This window comes from Patagioenas fasciata, chromosome 8 (assembly GCF_037038585.1).
Source record: "Patagioenas fasciata isolate bPatFas1 chromosome 8, bPatFas1.hap1, whole genome shotgun sequence".
NCBI classification, from domain to species: Eukaryota; Metazoa; Chordata; class Aves; order Columbiformes; family Columbidae; genus Patagioenas; species Patagioenas fasciata.
The window spans coordinates 7,465,459-7,482,655 of record NC_092527.1 but is presented as its reverse complement, the minus strand read 5'-3'; the positions used below and the strand labels follow the sequence as shown (position 1 = coordinate 7,482,655).

The window sequence follows — 17,197 nt, the reverse complement described above, 5'->3', positions numbered from 1 at the left end:
TAAGCTGCAGGGTTTTCTCTCTGCCCCGGGCGAGGACGAGGATTACGTGTGTCCATCAATCCTTGAAGCAGGTCAGGAATTTGGTGCAGGTAGCCCTGTATTAAGGGTGTTATAGAGCGTGGACCCTGCAAAGAGGAGGGGGCTCTGTGCCAAGGAAAGGTGTCCTGGGAGGTGAGAAACCTTGGGAAGATGATGCCGTGGACACCGTGCTGTACCGGCGCTATTTTTGGCATAGATACAATGTGTATTCAGTGCTAATTTTTTATGTATTTTCATCATGCAATGGCTGAAACTGTTGCAGCGTAAACTTCCAGAGACTGTTTCTTAGTGGTGTGGTAATAATTTCCCTGTTGGGTCCCCATAACCACCTCAAGCCCTTGCTGGCACAAGCAACAGTTTATTCCTCTGCTGTTGCCCATCTCTTGAAACAAATTAATTGGCAAAGGTGAAGCGTGGGGCTCACCAGGCTCACTTAGCGGCAGCGATGGGCTGCAAGGGTGGCCAGACTTGGAAGAACATTTTGGTGCGGAGTCTGTATTTTTGCTGGAAACTGGCCGAGTGCTTTAATTAACTTGAACTCCCATTTTCCTGCCCTTGCGTACTGCTGATGATGATTTTCAAAGGAATTACTAAAAAGCCAAAGAACTGGTGGCTGCGCAGTGGCTCGCAGGGGCATAAAACAATTATTCTCGATGGATTTTTGGCTGCACGTGTTGCCCACGCTGAGCTTCAGTGTTTCCCGGCCTGGGACGTCCGTAGGAGCAGTGGCACACGTGCTGCAGGCCAGGAGGACGTGAATCTGCTGTCTCTCTGGAAATCAAGATGGGATGCGGCTTGAACTGCAATACGAGAAAACACCAACCCAGCAGAACACTTAAAAAGTAAAGGAAACCATTGGATTTTTTTCCTCCATAAACAAAAACGTAGGAATGACCAGCAAGTACTTCTTGGTGTATGAAAGTGGCTAAAATATTCTCTCAATTGTTTTCATTCTTACAGAGAACAAGTAGTTTTGAATTTAAAAAAGGGGCATTTTGCAGCTTTTGATGTGCTTGCTCATTCAGTGAATACAAAAAACCTTTACTTGGTAGTGTTCGGAAAGCATCGTTCTGGGGCTCTCTGTATGCAAAAGAGGAGCGTGGTGCAGAAAGGAGTAGGTATTGATGGGGTTTTTGGACAATTATTTGATGATGCTAGCTTTTGTGTTTATAACTCAGCCTGTGGGAATAATTAAGACTTTGGACAGGATGGGTCTAAGTCTCCTTACCAGAGTCAAATGTGATAAAGAGTAAAAGTTGTTTGTTTTCTAAAGCTGTTTTTAGTCTCATCTAAAGATGAAACTGAGATTTGGTCCCACCCTGTCTTGAGAGTAAAATGTAGCTTCTATGACTTCATTTCAGATTTGTGCTGTGAGCCACTTGTTTGCCATTCTATAAGACAGCATTGAGATGAGGTGGATCTGTAATTTAAATTATACTCCCGTTTGCGGGTCAGTGTAGAAATGGTTTTATATTTTGGGTGACTGAATTATTATTTTTTTTTAATTTATTTTCTTACTTATTAAGCACTTAATTGTAACTACACCTTACAAGTACTTGCAGTGTCATGTGGTGGTCGTTCTTCCAAGATCCCAACTGCTGCATTCTGCTCCTGTGGCCCCTGTAGGGTGAGGAACCGTCCCAGATGGGCTTTGCTGGGTGAAACTCAGCACTCTCTGCTTGCCATGGAGAAACCCTTCTGATCCCTCAAGTGCTCTCAGGGTGAGAGGCCGCCTGTGATATTGCTGATGTGTTCATCGTGTTTCAGCACCTGCTTTTTGAGGGCGAACTGGAGCAATCGAGCCTTAAGGACTGTCTTGTCCTTGGGTATTTAATGAAGAAAAGAAAATGACTTGGCCCTTTTCTGTGAAAGTTTTGGCAAAGGATTTTCTTCCTGTTATTAAGGTCTCAATTGATCATCACAATGAGATGTCATTTTAATGAAGATGAAAATATTTAGCACTTGAATGTGATGTGGAATTACTTTCTAGTAGGACAAGCCTATGGGCTATCACTGTCTCCTGTAAAATACGAGGCCTGTCCGCTATCTTTTTCTGCATTCTTGGCAGCTCTTAAGGAATTAGGAAATGTAGAACAACTTGCATAAGCAGGAGAGGGGAAAAAACCAAGGCAAACGAGCTTGTTTCAGCAATTCGCTTTTGTTGCCTTCCCCGGGAGGGACTGCCCTGTGCCCAGGAAACTGTCACATCTCCAAAACTGCGTATCGTAATAATTAAAACTCAAATGTCACTTGGATGGATTGCTTAGAAAGGATCTACCGAGGAGCAACCACCACAAAACGCCCTCTGGGTGATGGTCAGTCTTGAGTTCTGTCCTGCAGCCTGCTGGGAATAAAGCAATTCACTCGGAGGTCATAGCCTAAGAAGTTTGATAGGGCTTAGGGGAAGCTTTGTGGAATGTATGGCTGTTTTGAGAGGATTTTGGAATAAAGCTATGGTAACTATTTTGCTTGCTTTCGTCACGCAGGTCCCGAGATACATCTGTAACTTGCTGTGCCTTCTGTTATCTGAAGCTGATGTGGACTCAGAGTGGTGTGAGGTTGTAGAAATGGGGTGAGGGAGAAAGTTTTCCAGATAAAAGCACTAAACCTTGGCTTTTCAGCGTACCTCGGGGCGGGATTTGTTGCTCTGGATTTGTGCAGGAGCTGGGGACACCTGAGCGCAGCGTCGGATGGGGATGGCACAGAGCTGCTCGCTGTGCAGTGTAGAGGTAGCTGAGGACGCCTTCGTTGGAGGATTTCGCTTCAGTTACTTGGCATACACAGGTTGGAAGGAGGAATGCAAAAGAACCGCATTTCTTGGATCAACACGTGCGATTTCAGGTGGGGAAGCTCAGCAGGCAGCTCCTCAGCGAAGTGACTGTAGGGTGTGCAAACAGCATCGTTTCCTTCCGGGTTGTGAGGGGAATTTCCAACTCATTTTCCGATTTTCTGGGTCAGTTGCTGGAAAAGAGGCTGAAGTTGCTCTGTGTTTTCTCCATTCTGCATCACTGTACTACCTTGAAAAGCACTGAGCTAGGCAAAGCTTGCCTTGTTTTATTTTGTTATGAGAATGTCAGATTTCCTTAAGCTGCATAGTGAGTTTAGTTGGATGAGCTCATGTCAATTATTACCATACCTTGGAGCTGCTAAGGAGAAATGCGTCCCCTAAATGTAGTGGTGGACGTGGCTTGTTTCTACATTTGAGACTTGTATGTTTTGGAAATGGCTGGAAGAGCAACTTGAAGAACTGTTTGGTTAAAACCCGCCATATAGTCTGTGTAAATTCATGGCTTTATCAACGATTTGCAAAAGATAGAGCTGCCAATGAGCAGGAGCTGCTCCCTTGACCTATGGGCTTGCTCACTGAATTGGTGGTGTCTGCTGAACCGGGACCGTTTATTCCTCATCATCTGCTCCTCTACGTGGTTTCCTTCATCCACACCCCTGCCTGACTTACGGACTGTAAACCCCCTCATTAAGTCACGATCATTATCGTCTTAAGCTCTCGTTTTCTTTTGCCCAAAATGACTTCTAATGATGCTGCATTCTTTTTGGTTTGCAGCTGAAATCTGTAGGATGAATAGCAAATGGAAGTTCATCAGCCAGAATGCAGGTTGTGAAATTTAATCAGAATAGTGGACTCTAAGGTATGTCTCAAAGAAATTAGCTGTGACAGATTATTGTTAGAGGAAATAGACTTACTCTCTCCACTTAAACCATTTTAAAAAAGATCTTCATAATTTACGCAAGTCGTTTTTCTTAGATGTTGGGACTGAAGTGATATGAGTTTTCTGCCTGGCAAAGTGACTCCAAAAGTGACAATTTTAAATACTACTCTGAAAAACAGAGATTTAAAGAGAAAATGGGCTGTCCAAACAGCACAAGAGTGCCACAGGAATTTTTCACATTGTACATTAGAAAGCAATAGCTGGGTCTGGAGGATGTTTTTGTGTATAACTTTTCCCTGTGTGATTATTGTCGTTATGTACGTAATACTCACCACTGAGAACAAATTGATTTATTGTATCCTGTTCATTGTTTTCTGGTTCTAGACAAAACTCAGACACGGTCAATATGCGATGCAGCAGTAACCTTTTAAAAGTCATTTAAATTAATTTGGAATCTATCTGAAACATTGCAGAGATTCTCATGCGAGGGATAGATGGGAAGTAGAGAATTTTTTTCCCCTGAAATAACAGTGAACTGCAAAAATGTTGAGATTTCCCAGGGGGGAAAAGAAGATACGGTTCCTTTTTTGGAATGAAAATGCCCTAATTTATCATGTGACTTGGGAAATCCTCTTGGCTTCCTGCAGAGGGGAAGGAGGGAGCTGAACGTTTGATGGGATGACGGAGCGAGGCGTGTTGGTGATGTACAACAGCATCTGCCGCCCAAGGAGCTCCTGTGGGAGTGCTGCTGCTGCATGGCTATTCCCCTTATCGAGGGACTTGTTTCGAAGGCAGTGACAACAGGAATTCCGTTGTCTAAATATTTAGTAGATTTGCTAATTACACTAGGGCAGCGCTGTGTGGTTTCCTCTGAGTTTGGGAATATTGTATTTAAGAGGAGAGTAGGATTCTCCTCTTGGACTTGGGTGTAAGGCAGTCAAAAGAACCAAATCTAGTCTCTGTCTTAAGAAGGAAGACACATTACGAATGATGTATATTGATAGTAATGAAACAAGCTCCAAATACTCACCTCCGAGTTAAAGGAATGTATTACAGAATTTTCTCTTTGTGTTGCAAGCTCCAGATAAGCCGCTCTTGTACTTTATGAACTGCTCAGAAAACTTAAAACAGAGTGTTATTTGGCTTTCATTCAGGCTCTGGTCGGTGCCACGCGTCACGCAGGACTGAGGAAGCAGAGGGCATGTTCCTTCAGACTATTTCCAGGAAAGTAAAGGCAGCAGGAGTGTTATGTGAACATCCAGACTCCATGTTGGCTGCAGCATCATGTGAGATTGAAGGTCCTGTCTTGCAACCTGCCCACTGCAAGATATCAGAATCCCAGAATGTCAGGGGTTGGAAGGGCCCTGGACAGCTCATCCAGTGCAATCCCCCTAAGGAGCAGGAACACCCAGCTGAGGTTCCACAGGAAGGTGTCCAGGCGGGTTTGAATGTCTGCAGAGAAGGAGACTCTACAACCTCCCTGGGCAACCTGGGCCAGTGTTCTGATACCCTCACTGGGAAGAAGTTTCTTCTCAAATTGAAGTGGAACCCCTTGTGTTCCAGTTTGCACCCATTACCCCTTGTCCTACCATTGGTTTTCTCCGAGAAGAGCCTGGCTCCATCCTCCTGACACTCACCCTTTCTATATCTGTAAACGTTAATGAGGTTACCCCTCAGTCTCCTCTTCTTCAGCTCCAGAGCCCCAGCTCCCTCAGCCTTTCCTCAAACGGGAGATGCTCCACTCCCTTCAGCATCTTGGTGGCTGCGCTGGACTCTCTCCAGCAGTTCCCTGTCCTTCTGGAACTGAGGGGCCACAACTGGACACAATATTCCAGGTGTGGTTTCCCCAGGGCAGAGCAGAGGGGCAGGAGAACCTCTCTGACCTACTGACCACCCCACTTCTAATCCACCCCAGGTACCATTGGCCTTCCTGGCCACAAGGGCCCGGTGCTGGTCGGTTGATAGCAGGTAACTTTGCTCCTTTGAGGGAGCGTTTTTTGTCCCTGAAAGCTTTTTCATTAACAGAGCTTTTTTCACCATTTAAAAGGTTGTTCCTGGGACTTCTCGCAATCTTCAAAAGCACGTTACAATGCTGTATTATTCACCAAATGTCCTTGTCAGACAGATGAGGCGAGGCTCTGAAAGGAGAATGGTTTTGAAATGTTTCCAGTCAGTCTCGCCATGGACCTTGTTTTTATGATGCCTGGAAAAGTGTTGCTGAAGGGAGCAAGCATTACACGATTGAAACGTCTGCTCCTGGTTGCTTGGTGGGGTGATGTGTGTCCGATTGCTCAGGAACAAGAAGCTGATGGTCCAAACCAGAGCTTTGGTTTGAAGCCAAAAAGCCACAGATTTCTCTCACCAAGAAGTTGAATAGAATGATGGTGTCCAGCAGGAATTTTATCTTCAGAATAATTTTATCAAAAGATAAAGAACATGACTCAGATTTGCACACGTACCCATTAAAAATAAATCACAATTTTGAATCAGCTAGTCACTCCTGTGTGTAGGAGTGACCATTTCCATATTTCCTTTTGGCATTTAATGCTCAAGAGAGTAATTCTAAACAAACAGTTTCACCAAGTACTCCTCTTCATTATTTAGCCGGAATGAGTAGGGCAGGATATGAACCTATGCAGATATGGCCTTCTCAGTTGGCAAGGATGCTGCAAGAAAGGGCTTTGAGAGAAGCTTTAGTACCACACAGCACTGGTGAAATGACATGTTTTGTAAATAGCATTTTGAACAGATGTTGTTTGTTATCTTTCTCCAAAGGTGGGTTGCTTCTCTTGACTGTTCCTGTATGCCATTCAGGCTTTTTTTCTACATAACAACTCCTTTTCTTGTCCTGAATTCTGCTTGTAATTAGAGCATCGTGCATATAGCATCTTTTTGTGGTCAGTGCCATGGCCGTGATATGTGTTGCAGGACATGCTGCTCCATCCGTGCTGGTAGCGCACAGCTCCACTTTGAGCAGAGGAGCAGGGCTTTGGATCTAGGACAGTGAGTTTGGTGGAGGTGCAGTTTTCATGACCTACTTCTTGGGCAAGCGTGGAAGTAAAAGCTGCTCTTGATGGCTCAGATGAGAGATTCAGGCTGCTGCTTTATTTTTCTTGGGCTGAAAAATAATCAGACTCCAGTTTGATAAGAGTCTCAAGGTTAGGAACTGGGTGTCTCCCGAATTATTCAGTATCAGTGAAGAGGAACAGACAAGAACACCTGAGCTTAGAACAGTGTTGCTTTCAGGGTTTAAAACAAGAGCTCTGTTCTCCTAAGGAATCGTTTGTCATTGTAGTCAGTCAGATGTAATTAATTTCTTAACTCATTCTTTGAAGTTTGTACTATGTAGAGGTAAAAACATCCATGCTTTTACTTTCCTTTAGGAGATTTGACATCACTCGTAAAGCCAAACTGCTATGGTTAACCTAACCTGACTTTTTATATAATAGAGTGCACCGTAGAGGGCTGATTGTTCTTGGAATTACAATGTTGAAGAGCCACGGTACTTTTCAAGGCAGCATTTACACAATTCGCATGGATTTCTGCATGAGGTGGAATCCGCTGTGTACCCGAACTCATTAATGAACAGGTTTGATGGCAGCACGGAGTTGTATTTGCCTCCTTCAGGATGCGTTTTTTCTAGCCACAGGTTAGAGCTGATGATACTTCAAGCAGGATTCTGACTCATCAACGCTTACATGTTTGCTTACTGCCGCGTGAATGTGGAAATACGTGGCTTGCAGGCGCAAAGCTGAATCTCTCTGGTGATGCTGAGAGACACCCCAGAGTGCACAGAGACCGCACGGGTGTCTGAGGAAACCGGGTGAACCCGCACCTCGCCGGGGATGCACATCAGTACTCCCATCTGTCCCTACTGAGTCACCTTGGCCAAAAAGTACAGCAAGCCCTTGTCTCCGTCCCAGTGACATGCAGGCAAAAACCCCCTCTGATTGTTGCCTGGCTAGCCAGCACCATGAATATTAATAATACGCATGAAACTCATTTAATCTAAAGCGATTAGAGTTTGCATTTTGAGTTGTGTTTACAGCTTCCGCTCTCCGGCTCTGGTTTTATTTCTGTGCTGGGGTGAAGCTTGCACCTCAATATTAATTGTAAGCCGTGGTAATCGCTGAATTATGAGGCTTTCCCCATCCTCGTTAGCAGGCTCTGCAAGCTTTCCAGCCTGAAGCTTCTAGGAATGAAGAGCTCTAGCTTGTCTGAATAAATATAACTGGTTAAAATAAAAAGAAAAGAGGTATTTTGTTGTCATTGTTACTGTGTCTTTTCGCCTACTGCAATGGTATTTTGCTGAGCCCATCAGCTTCTACTGGGGTTTGAGAAGTGTGAAGAGCTGGTACATAAACATAAGATAAGCACTGGAAATCTGTGCAATTTCTTGGTAGAGACATTTGGATTTATTGTATATTACCTGAATGTAAAATCCTTCCAACTCTCACCGGGGAAAATATCTACAGAATTCATTGCCAAACGGAAGAATATTATAGGCCATTGTAAGTGTAATAACTTGATCTTTTTTGAAAATCAGTTAATGAAGTTCAAGTTGAGCAATATTGAAAGTCAACTTGATAACTTGCTGATCCGTATAAATCAATGGGAGTCCCTGGGAAGCGAATTGTTTTCCAGGCTGGGGGAGAAGAGTTCCAGGCAGAAAATGGAAAACGATGTGTGGAAAACAAATAGATGAAGAATAGAATGCGGTTGGACTATTGTCATCTGTTCATATTCCACTTTGCAATCTATCATTATTATTACTATAAGTGCAGAAATTTGATGGCACATCAAAGCACTTCAGTGACTTCTATTATATTCCTGATTTATAGTCTGGTAACTTTGGTGCAAAGATGCTGTTCTTACCTACCACTTGGTCCTTCTAGTGCTGTTGCTGCAATGTTACTTTCCCCCCCTTACTTAATAGTGTATTTACACTGCTAAACATTTATTTTTCTGCCTATAGGGCTTTTTTTCCTCATCCTTGCTATGAGAATAATATGACCGAGTTATTGTGGGGCTATTAGTTGCTCCTGAAGGAGCGTAACCCTACACAACTCAAATTAAAACGTCTTAACTTTTAGCGGTTATAATTGTTGTTTACAGGCTTAATTGTGATGTGGCTTTTGCAGGTAAATAATCTGATAGGAGAAAAACAGCCAGTTTCTGAGTAGACACTCGCTGCTTTTCTACCCACAGCTCTGAGCAGCCATTAAGTCCTTTTCCCTCTACGCAGTAATTAGGATTGAATTATGAAGCTCAAAGGTTGAACGGGAAGATAAGCCTTTGTGATGCCTTCCTGTGAACAGAGCAAATGAGCTGCTGTTCTGTCAGCTTTAGCTCATGTTCCTGAAGAGCATTTACTTTTAGGTAATACTCACGTAGAAATGAGAATAATTTGTTTAATAAATAATAACGATAAGTTGAATGAAACATGCAGCTAGCAACGTGACGCTCCTTTCCTACTAAAAGCTGCTTGTTTTCTTTTTTCTTATTAGTTGCATTCCTCAGCTCTAAGTAGGGCAAGAGGTTTTATCAGAGACACCTTCACGTTGCAGCCTGGACTGTATGTACGTTAGCATTAGTTTGTGTAGTTATGATCTAGTGTCTGGTGCTTTCTTTGGAGCACAGGACGTTGTCTCTTTGGAGAAGCTTCATCTGTCACGAGATGGGGAATCTTCCCGCATCCTGCAGAAGAAAATACAGCTATTGCCTGTGGGCTGCTACTTCAACGAAAATTGCTTTTGGGTCTCTGAAACAAGCTGTGAATGCTCCTTGTGACCTATTTAGTTGACTGAACACCATCTCTTTTCATTGCCGAGAGCTCCTTCCAGCCCCTGTGACGCTGGAAGTACCCTTGCTGCTGAATTTTGGGTGCGCCCTCTCCTATACCTTCAAAGGGGTGCCCATCTAATGAGGTACAATCTCACCTTGTACATCAGTCCTTGTTTTCTCTCTAGCGCTCATTGTGGTGTTTCTGAGGTACCGTGCCTCTCTGTAGAGCCACTGACTGTGACTAATGCTTTCTGTGCTGAAAAGGCTAAGTACCAGTGGCTGGGGAGTTTAATTTTATATAAAGTGCTGACTTGAAGCTCCATAGCCTTCAATGGTGATGATTCAATGATGTCTGTGTTCTCCTTGTCCTCTCCTTTTTCTTCTGTCTTCTACCAAGTTTTAAAAAAACAAATCCAAACGGAGTATATAGTGCCATAAAATGTCCAAAATGGCATAAACCATAATCTGTCTTTGCATACTGGCTACTACCATGAGCCAGTTCTGTGCCCTTGTGGCCAGGAAGGCCAATGGTACCTGGGGTGGGTTAGAAGGGGGTGGTCAGTAGGTCAGAGAGGTTCTCCTGCCCCTCTGCTCTGCCCTGGGGAGACCACACCTGGAATATTGTGTCCAGTTGTGGCCCCTCAGTTCCAGAAGGACAGGGAACTGCTGGAGAGAGTCCAGCGCGGCCACCAAGATGCTGAAGGGAGTGGAGCATCTCCCGTGTGAGGAAAGGCTGAGGGAGCTGGGGCTCTGGAGCTGGACAAGAGGAGACTGAGGGGTGACCTCATTCATGTTTACAGATATACAAAGGGTGAGTGTCAGGAGGATGGAGCCAGGCTCTTGTCGGGGACAACCAATGGTAGGACAAGGTGTAATGGGTTCAAGCTGGAACACAAGAGGTTCCACTTGAATTTGAGAGGAAGCTTCTTCATGGTGAGGGTGGCAGAGCCTGGCCCAGGCTGCCCAGGGAGGTTGTGGAGTCTCCTTCTGTGCAGACATTCAAACCCGCCTGGACACCTTCCTGTGGAACCTCATCTGGGTGTTCCTGCTCCATGGGGGGATTGCACTGGATGAGCTTTCCAGGGCCCTTCTGACCCCTGACATTCTGGGATTCTAGGATTCTATTTCTACATTTTGCTAATTTTTAACTTTAGAAAAAAGCTGTGCATGTGAAATAGCAAAATAGCAAAAAAAAAAAAAGTCCCAAACCCAAAGTGATGATGTTTTAGAGCATCAGTGGTTGACTCATCCCACTCACTGATAATTTTAGGAAAGAATTGTTACTTCCCCTCTAATTCTTGGTGAACAACTGGGAAGTTTTTCAAGAGGCTGAAACCTCTGGGGGCAGTTTTCATTTAGAATTTGTTGAAACTGAGTTTTTGGAATATGAAGTTGAAGATCCATACTTTCCAACATCTTATCTTACTGTATTTATGTGAAGATTGTCCGAGTTTAGAAAAAGAACATGGAATTACCATCAGTAAAGCAGCAACCTGGTGGACTGCTGGGATGGAATGGATACGCCGTCAGCATCGTAACAAGCCGCTTGAAGTGAGTTGAGCAGAGGTTGAGCCTCAGACGTTTCTGGCTTGCTTCTTGTTTTATAAATCCAGATAAGATAAAGCGCCTCATGTCTGTTTGTACAGTGGGAAACTGAAGTGCAAGTTTCTTTACATTTTGCCCATTCCACAGTCAAACAAGCAGAAAACGACTTGTGTTTTCTGAGTTTTAGGGTCACCATGAATTACTCTTTTTGCTTTGGTTTCTTTGAGAGCATTTTTTGGCAAAGAACTGTTTCTTTCGCAAGGCATCCCTCATGAAGCTGCGGTGTTGGACTGAACACAACCTCACCAGTTTTGTGGTTACGGTTATAGTACGCTCAGATCTCTATCTGTTTACTGTGGGAAAAGAGGGTGTTTGGGTTGGAGGGCAGCTCTGTTCTCCCTTTCAGCCGTAGAGGTGTGAAGGCATTTGTATCTGTGCTTCATTAGCTGCTGTTTGCATGTTCCTCTGTCAGTAAAAGTGCGCGGAATGACCAGCTGGCTCTTCCCCAGCTGTCAGGACAAGTTCCCAAGGGTTAAGAGGCAGGAGATGCTGTAATGTCACTCATTTCACGCTGGCTCAGCAGTCGCCGCCGGCGGAGAGGCCTCAGAGTATGGAGTTTCTGCAGTTCCTCTGCAGGCAGATGATTTACTTCTATGAATCCTTCCTTGTCTGCATGCAAAAGGGCTTTTCAGAGAAGGCTGAGGCGGCGCTGGGGATTCTCTCATGTTTTCTGTAAGTAAATGTTTAGTTTCTAAGTATCTCTGCCCTTTGAATGGTGGCCTTTGAGTCGTTACTGAAGTAAATGGCATGCTGCTTGGGCCTCTTGAAGGATGTTTGACCTATGATGTTAAACTGGCTATTTGTTCCCATTTTAAAACCGCCTTTGGGATTGTGGAGTAGTTTGTGTTGCAAGTGTGAGCTGGAAAGAAGATGATCATAAATCGGACTGGTGTAGGGGAGCATCCCTGACTACAGACCCATGCCGGACTGCTCGGTACAGGATTGATTTACACATGGCTTGCTAGGGTTAAACAGAAATGGACAATTATTTAATACCGCTAAATGAAAGAAAAAAGTAATTAGTCGTGTTTACTCCATATAGATGTATAGCATAATACATAATACACAACCTTCTTTTTCAGAGATCGTATCAGCGGTTCATTTTCCTCAAACTGACATGCCTACTGCAGCATGGCAATAAAAAATAATCACCTCTTTGAATATACTGTTAATATTAATGTTGCGCTTTAGGAAGTATCTTTGTGGCGTCGAATCTGCACACGTGGCCGCGGTTGCACGCAGGTAGGAGCTTGATTTGTATGCAATGTTGTTATAATGTGGTTATGCCAGGGTGGTGGCTGCTGCAGATAAGTGAAATGCAAATGTTCATCAGGAAGATGCAGCACAGAGGTTACCAGCTGGGGAAGCTTTTCCAGCACCGACAAGGAAGGGAGTTTTATATTACTTCCAGAATTGCATCTACCATCAAATTATTTATCTGTGCATTTTCTCCATTCGATGTCTAGTAAACCTTTTCCAAACCTTCGGTGTTTTATGGCAAAAATCCACAAACTTTTTGGATGCAGGTTAAACCAATGAAGAACTTTACTAATGCATTAAGGGAATTGGTTTTTGTTGTGTGTGGTTTTTTTTTTTTTTTTTTTTTTTAATTCATACAATTAACAAGGAGGAATGTGGTGGACTCCCTTCTGCTGTGCCTTGTTGCCCTTTTGTGTCCCTTTAGCAGCTTTTCTCAGAGCAAACCCAGCTGGGTAGAGAAGGGCAGGTGGAGGGTGGTGGGTTTGGAGGGACAAGTCCCACCTGGCCCACAGGGCTCCTTTCCTGCATTGGGCGTCCAAGGCGCTCAGTGTTCATTATGCAGATGAGCAGCAGCTGTGGAAGGGCCCAGGGGATCCTGGGGGAAGACAAAGGGCACCACAACCTCCCTCGGCGTTGTATCTGTTTTCCCTTTCCTCGATATGGAGTGCACGGTGAGTTATGTGTGTTATTTCTGCCTAGAGGGTTTTGGGCTTCGGCTGGAATTAGCCTTCCAAGTTACTTAATGTGTTGTGTTGTAATTATCTGGTATTGCAAACCCTCTAATCTTTACGTGTTGGGCCAGTGCTTGGGGTGTTGTGAATACTCAGCAGCTGGGGGAAATAAGAAACTCTTTGTGGAGAAAGAATGTACCATTTACCACCAGGACGCTTGCTTGGGGGAAGTAGAGTTTTTGCCTTGCAAGCCTTGTTTTCTCTTCCAGCCTTTCCTCAAAGGGAGTACATAGCAAACTTGAGAACTATGGCGTGGATATTTTCATCTTTGATGAAAGTAATAAATTTATGCAAAGTGTCTCATTCAGGAGAAAACATTTGGAAGCTTTACAACCAGCACTTGATGTGTGGACTGGGATCAGAATAAGCCTTTTATGCTGGCAGGGCAAGGGACAAAGAACAGCTTTTTGCAGCAGGCAAGTGGTTGGATAAAGTGGAAGTAACGCTGCACAAATTTCTACCTGCTAATTGCATTATATGTGATAGTGTGCTGGCTGTGGCGTTAAAAATGACAACCTGGATGTGTATCCTATCTGCGAGGGTAAAACAGAATGATACCCAACTTGAAAGAAAGGAAAGCTGTCTGTTAAGACCATGCTGAGTGTCGGGAATTGGTTCTGGGTCAAGTTTTGAGTAAAAGCTGGTGCCTTCTCTTCTAATTTGAGAGTTGTACCTCCTAGTGAATGGGGTTTAAATGACTATACATGCACTGTACACATGGCTAGCACAGTTCTGGTTGTCCTTCTGCTGGGGTTTGCCATGGCTGGAGCTGTGTCTGTCCCATAGAGCCAGCGGGTCTGTGGCTTGGTGACACAATGCTCACCTTTTAATTGTCATTGCATTTGTTACCTACTGGGTGAAAGCTCTGCTCTGTTGCTCATCTATAATGGCTCTTTGTAGTCTATAGATCTAGGAACTCTGGCCTGTGTGGAAGGAAGAACTTTGCCTCTTCTTCTTTCCTCACATTTGATTGATGTTTCCTGAATGTGTGGTGGGAAATATCCTATAGAGCTCTTCCAGAAGTACTAAGTGCTCCATTGATAAACAGGTTAACACATGTTGTTTAGTGGGTTTTTTTTGTTCCAAAACCCTCAGTATTTGATCTAAAATTATAATTCCTCCCTCTTGTTTGCAAAGTCAGTTTTATTTTTGGTTTTCAAGCTAACAAATAGGTCAGTCTTAAAAATTCTACAGGCACCTATTGTGTAGGCAGGGTTATCTGGATTTTGCTAGACGCAGAAGTCTAAACAAATGTTGCTGGCAAATGTTTTGGGTGAGTCTTTATTAAAAAGGTAAAGTTGCTTTTCTCATGACACAATTTAAGTCAACTAAATAAATGAAATCTGTGGGTTTTTCCAAAGGGAATAAGAACATGCTAGTCTGTGGGAGGCCTTAAAGTATATACCATGCAGGCATAACCAGGAGTGCTGCTTCTGCAGGAATGAGTATTGGTAGAAGTCTAAAACTCGAAGTCCTCCATGAGCTTGCCTTGTACTGAATGTTCATTTGCATAGAAAGAGGAGATAAATTCACATACAGATTTAATAACCTTAACAAGAACTGATGAGGAGTCCTCCCTGTTGTTGGAACCAGTGATGGTATCGCCTGTTTTAGCATTGTTTGCTAAAATTAAGTTCTTTACGAGATGTCTATGTGTGGGGTTTCTTGCGCGTTTCTAAGTAATTCCAAGAAAAGCCTGGGATTGTAGAACTGGATGAGTGACCCACGGGGACTGAGTGGGGAGATTTTGGTAGCCGTGTGACCATTTGAATGGTGAAGGGAGTGAAAACCAAAGCAAAAGGTACAAGCAGATTTTGAAAAGGCACTGGGATAAATCCCAATATCGGGGGGTGGGTGGTATCAAGGTTTTCAAAAGTTACCATAGGCAGCTTCTTCTGACCTGAAATTGCATCCATTTAACGCCTTCAGGTGGGGCTCATCTTCTAATAGGCAAAGATGACTAATCACACCTGTTAGGTGACAAATAACATCATAGGTGGGTGGTGCTTTTAATTGTGATGCACAGGTGTCTGAGTACAAACTCTTTGGGGCTTTTGCATTAGGAACTTTTAGAATTGAGAATTTTATCGTCTTGAAGGATGTCAAGATATTTCAAATGATACTTCTCATGGTTTTGTCAGTGCTGAAGCTGGAAAAAGGTCAAATTCTGCAAGTTTTCCCTATGAATGTTAACTAGCAGTAAACCTAAAGAGTTGTTGAAAATGACGAGTAGTTTTTATTGGAGAGACCTCTGTGGGTTGGCAGCTTTAAGCTACTCAGAGCATGGCTGGACTTAATGCAGCATCAGGTCGCTTTAAGGCCTTGTCCAGTTGTGCTGTGGAAAATCTGTGCCAGTGGACATTCAGCTGCCTCTTTGGGCCGCCTCGTTCTGCTGCTGTGCAGCTCGCATGGCAGCTTTTCCACCTTTTATTGTGCCAATGAGAATGCTGGTTGAAACAATTTGTGTCTTGATTTTGCTCTGCAACCCCCAAATTGCCTGCAGCTCCTCTTTAGGCAGTAGGAGATGGGTCGGATCGTGTAGGGGTCTCTTCTCCAAGCTGAGCACCCTCTAGCCTCTCTTTATAGGTACGTGTCCCATAGCCTCTTCCACATCTGATGCTCTATACCCCTACCCATCTGACGGACCTTCTCCTGCACTCTCTTCTGGTTCCAGACATCTCCATTGTGCGCTGGGTGTGCGCAGCAGAACTGGCTCTGCCAGGTGTGGCCTCAGGAGGCAAACAGCCTGCAGGCAGAAGGAAGCAGATTTGCTTTTATTAATTACAACCACATTTGGATTTGAGCCTCCTTAGCTGCTTCCTCACCCCTTCATCTGACCTGTGGAGAAGCCCAAGGTGATGGCTTTGCCTTTCACCGATCAGCCATTCCCTTTATTTGATGTGGTGTTTAAATGTGTCGAGAATGAATTCTCTGCCCTCGCCCGGGGAGGTGAGGAAGGTGCCAGCGTTGCCCCAATATCATCTGGCTTACGCGTTGACTTATGACTTCAAACAAAACAAATCCCAGTGTACAACTCTGCTTTTGCTTTCTTATCTTCTATTTTAATGCCACTGTACTGGATCTTCACTTGTCTTGAGCTGCCTGTGTTCTGGGGCTGTGTGCTTCTAGTTCAAACTAATGTAATTTTGGAGTCTGGCAGCACTGTTCTTTCCACACTTCAATTAAACTCTTTCCTGTCTGAGGTTCTCCACCATTTCCCTTCCACCCCCGCCACATTACTTGTTCTCTGCTGCTATCTTTTTGTTCACCTCTTCAGTATTTTACCCTTTTGATCAGGCTTTTGTTTACGAGCATGAAAGTCAAAACCTGAAAGTCTAGTAAAAGGTTTCAGTTGTTAGAGGTATGTTAGGAGGTGTTGAATATCAGCACAGATTCAAGTTTCGGTCTCTGTTAATGGCAATGAACTTCTGAGGCTTTTTACATAACATATAAAAGGCAAAAGGAAAATCTTTGTTCTCTTTGTGCGAGACCTAAAGTTTGATCAAAGGTGCGAACTGTTAATATACTTTGAGAATAGCCTGAAATGTTGTACCATGGATTTGGAAGCCCAGTAGGTTTTGATATCTCGTTCTGTTAATTGGGAAGACTGAAGAATAATTTGGGAGGAACTAGATAGGATTTGTTCAAAAAGTGACATTAATCTGTGCTTATTTAAGATTAGCAATGACTGATGAACTTTGAGTAGAACTATAGAATGGGATATGAATTACTGTGACTAAGATGTGTTTTCACAGGTTTTCGTTATCTGCTGATGAGGGAAACTGCCATAGCATTTCTGGATGAGGTTGATCTGGAGACCAGTCTGGTCATTTCATCATATGCCTGTTTTTTTTCTGGGGAGATTTTAACTGTATATAAAAACTTCAGAGTCTAATAAAGCGTATTTATCATTGACTTGTGTGTTAGAGCTCTGAGCATGCTCTTCTTGAGTGACTGAGTCAGTACAAGGTGTAGAATGAGAGTTTCTACTCAACCTTGTGCAGTATTTTGAGACCTACCAAAGGGTGATTAAACACAACTATGAAGTCAACACTACAATTCAGTGACTGAATGTCTTAATGTCATTTCCCCGTGTGTAGAAGCTCCTGG

General features: G+C 43.8%; 1 protein-coding gene across 3 annotated transcripts in view; it reads left to right on the top strand.

Moving 5' to 3' along the window:
* MCU (mitochondrial calcium uniporter) overlaps positions 1-17,197 on the top strand; it is a 93,866-nt gene that overhangs the window by 4,692 nt on the left and 71,977 nt on the right. Inside the window, exon 1 of one of the 3 annotated variants that reach the window (XM_071811606.1) lies at positions 11,745-11,768. The exons of 1 other annotated variant lie outside the window; for it this stretch is intronic. In XM_071811606.1, coding sequence (XP_071667707.1) covers positions 11,760-11,768 — 9 coding nt within the window. In that variant the 5' untranslated portion in view covers positions 11,745-11,759. Of the gene's footprint in view, positions 1-11,744; positions 11,769-13,000; positions 13,028-17,197 lie in introns of those variants that run through there. One more of the 3 variants, XM_071811605.1, reaches the window with a different exon arrangement.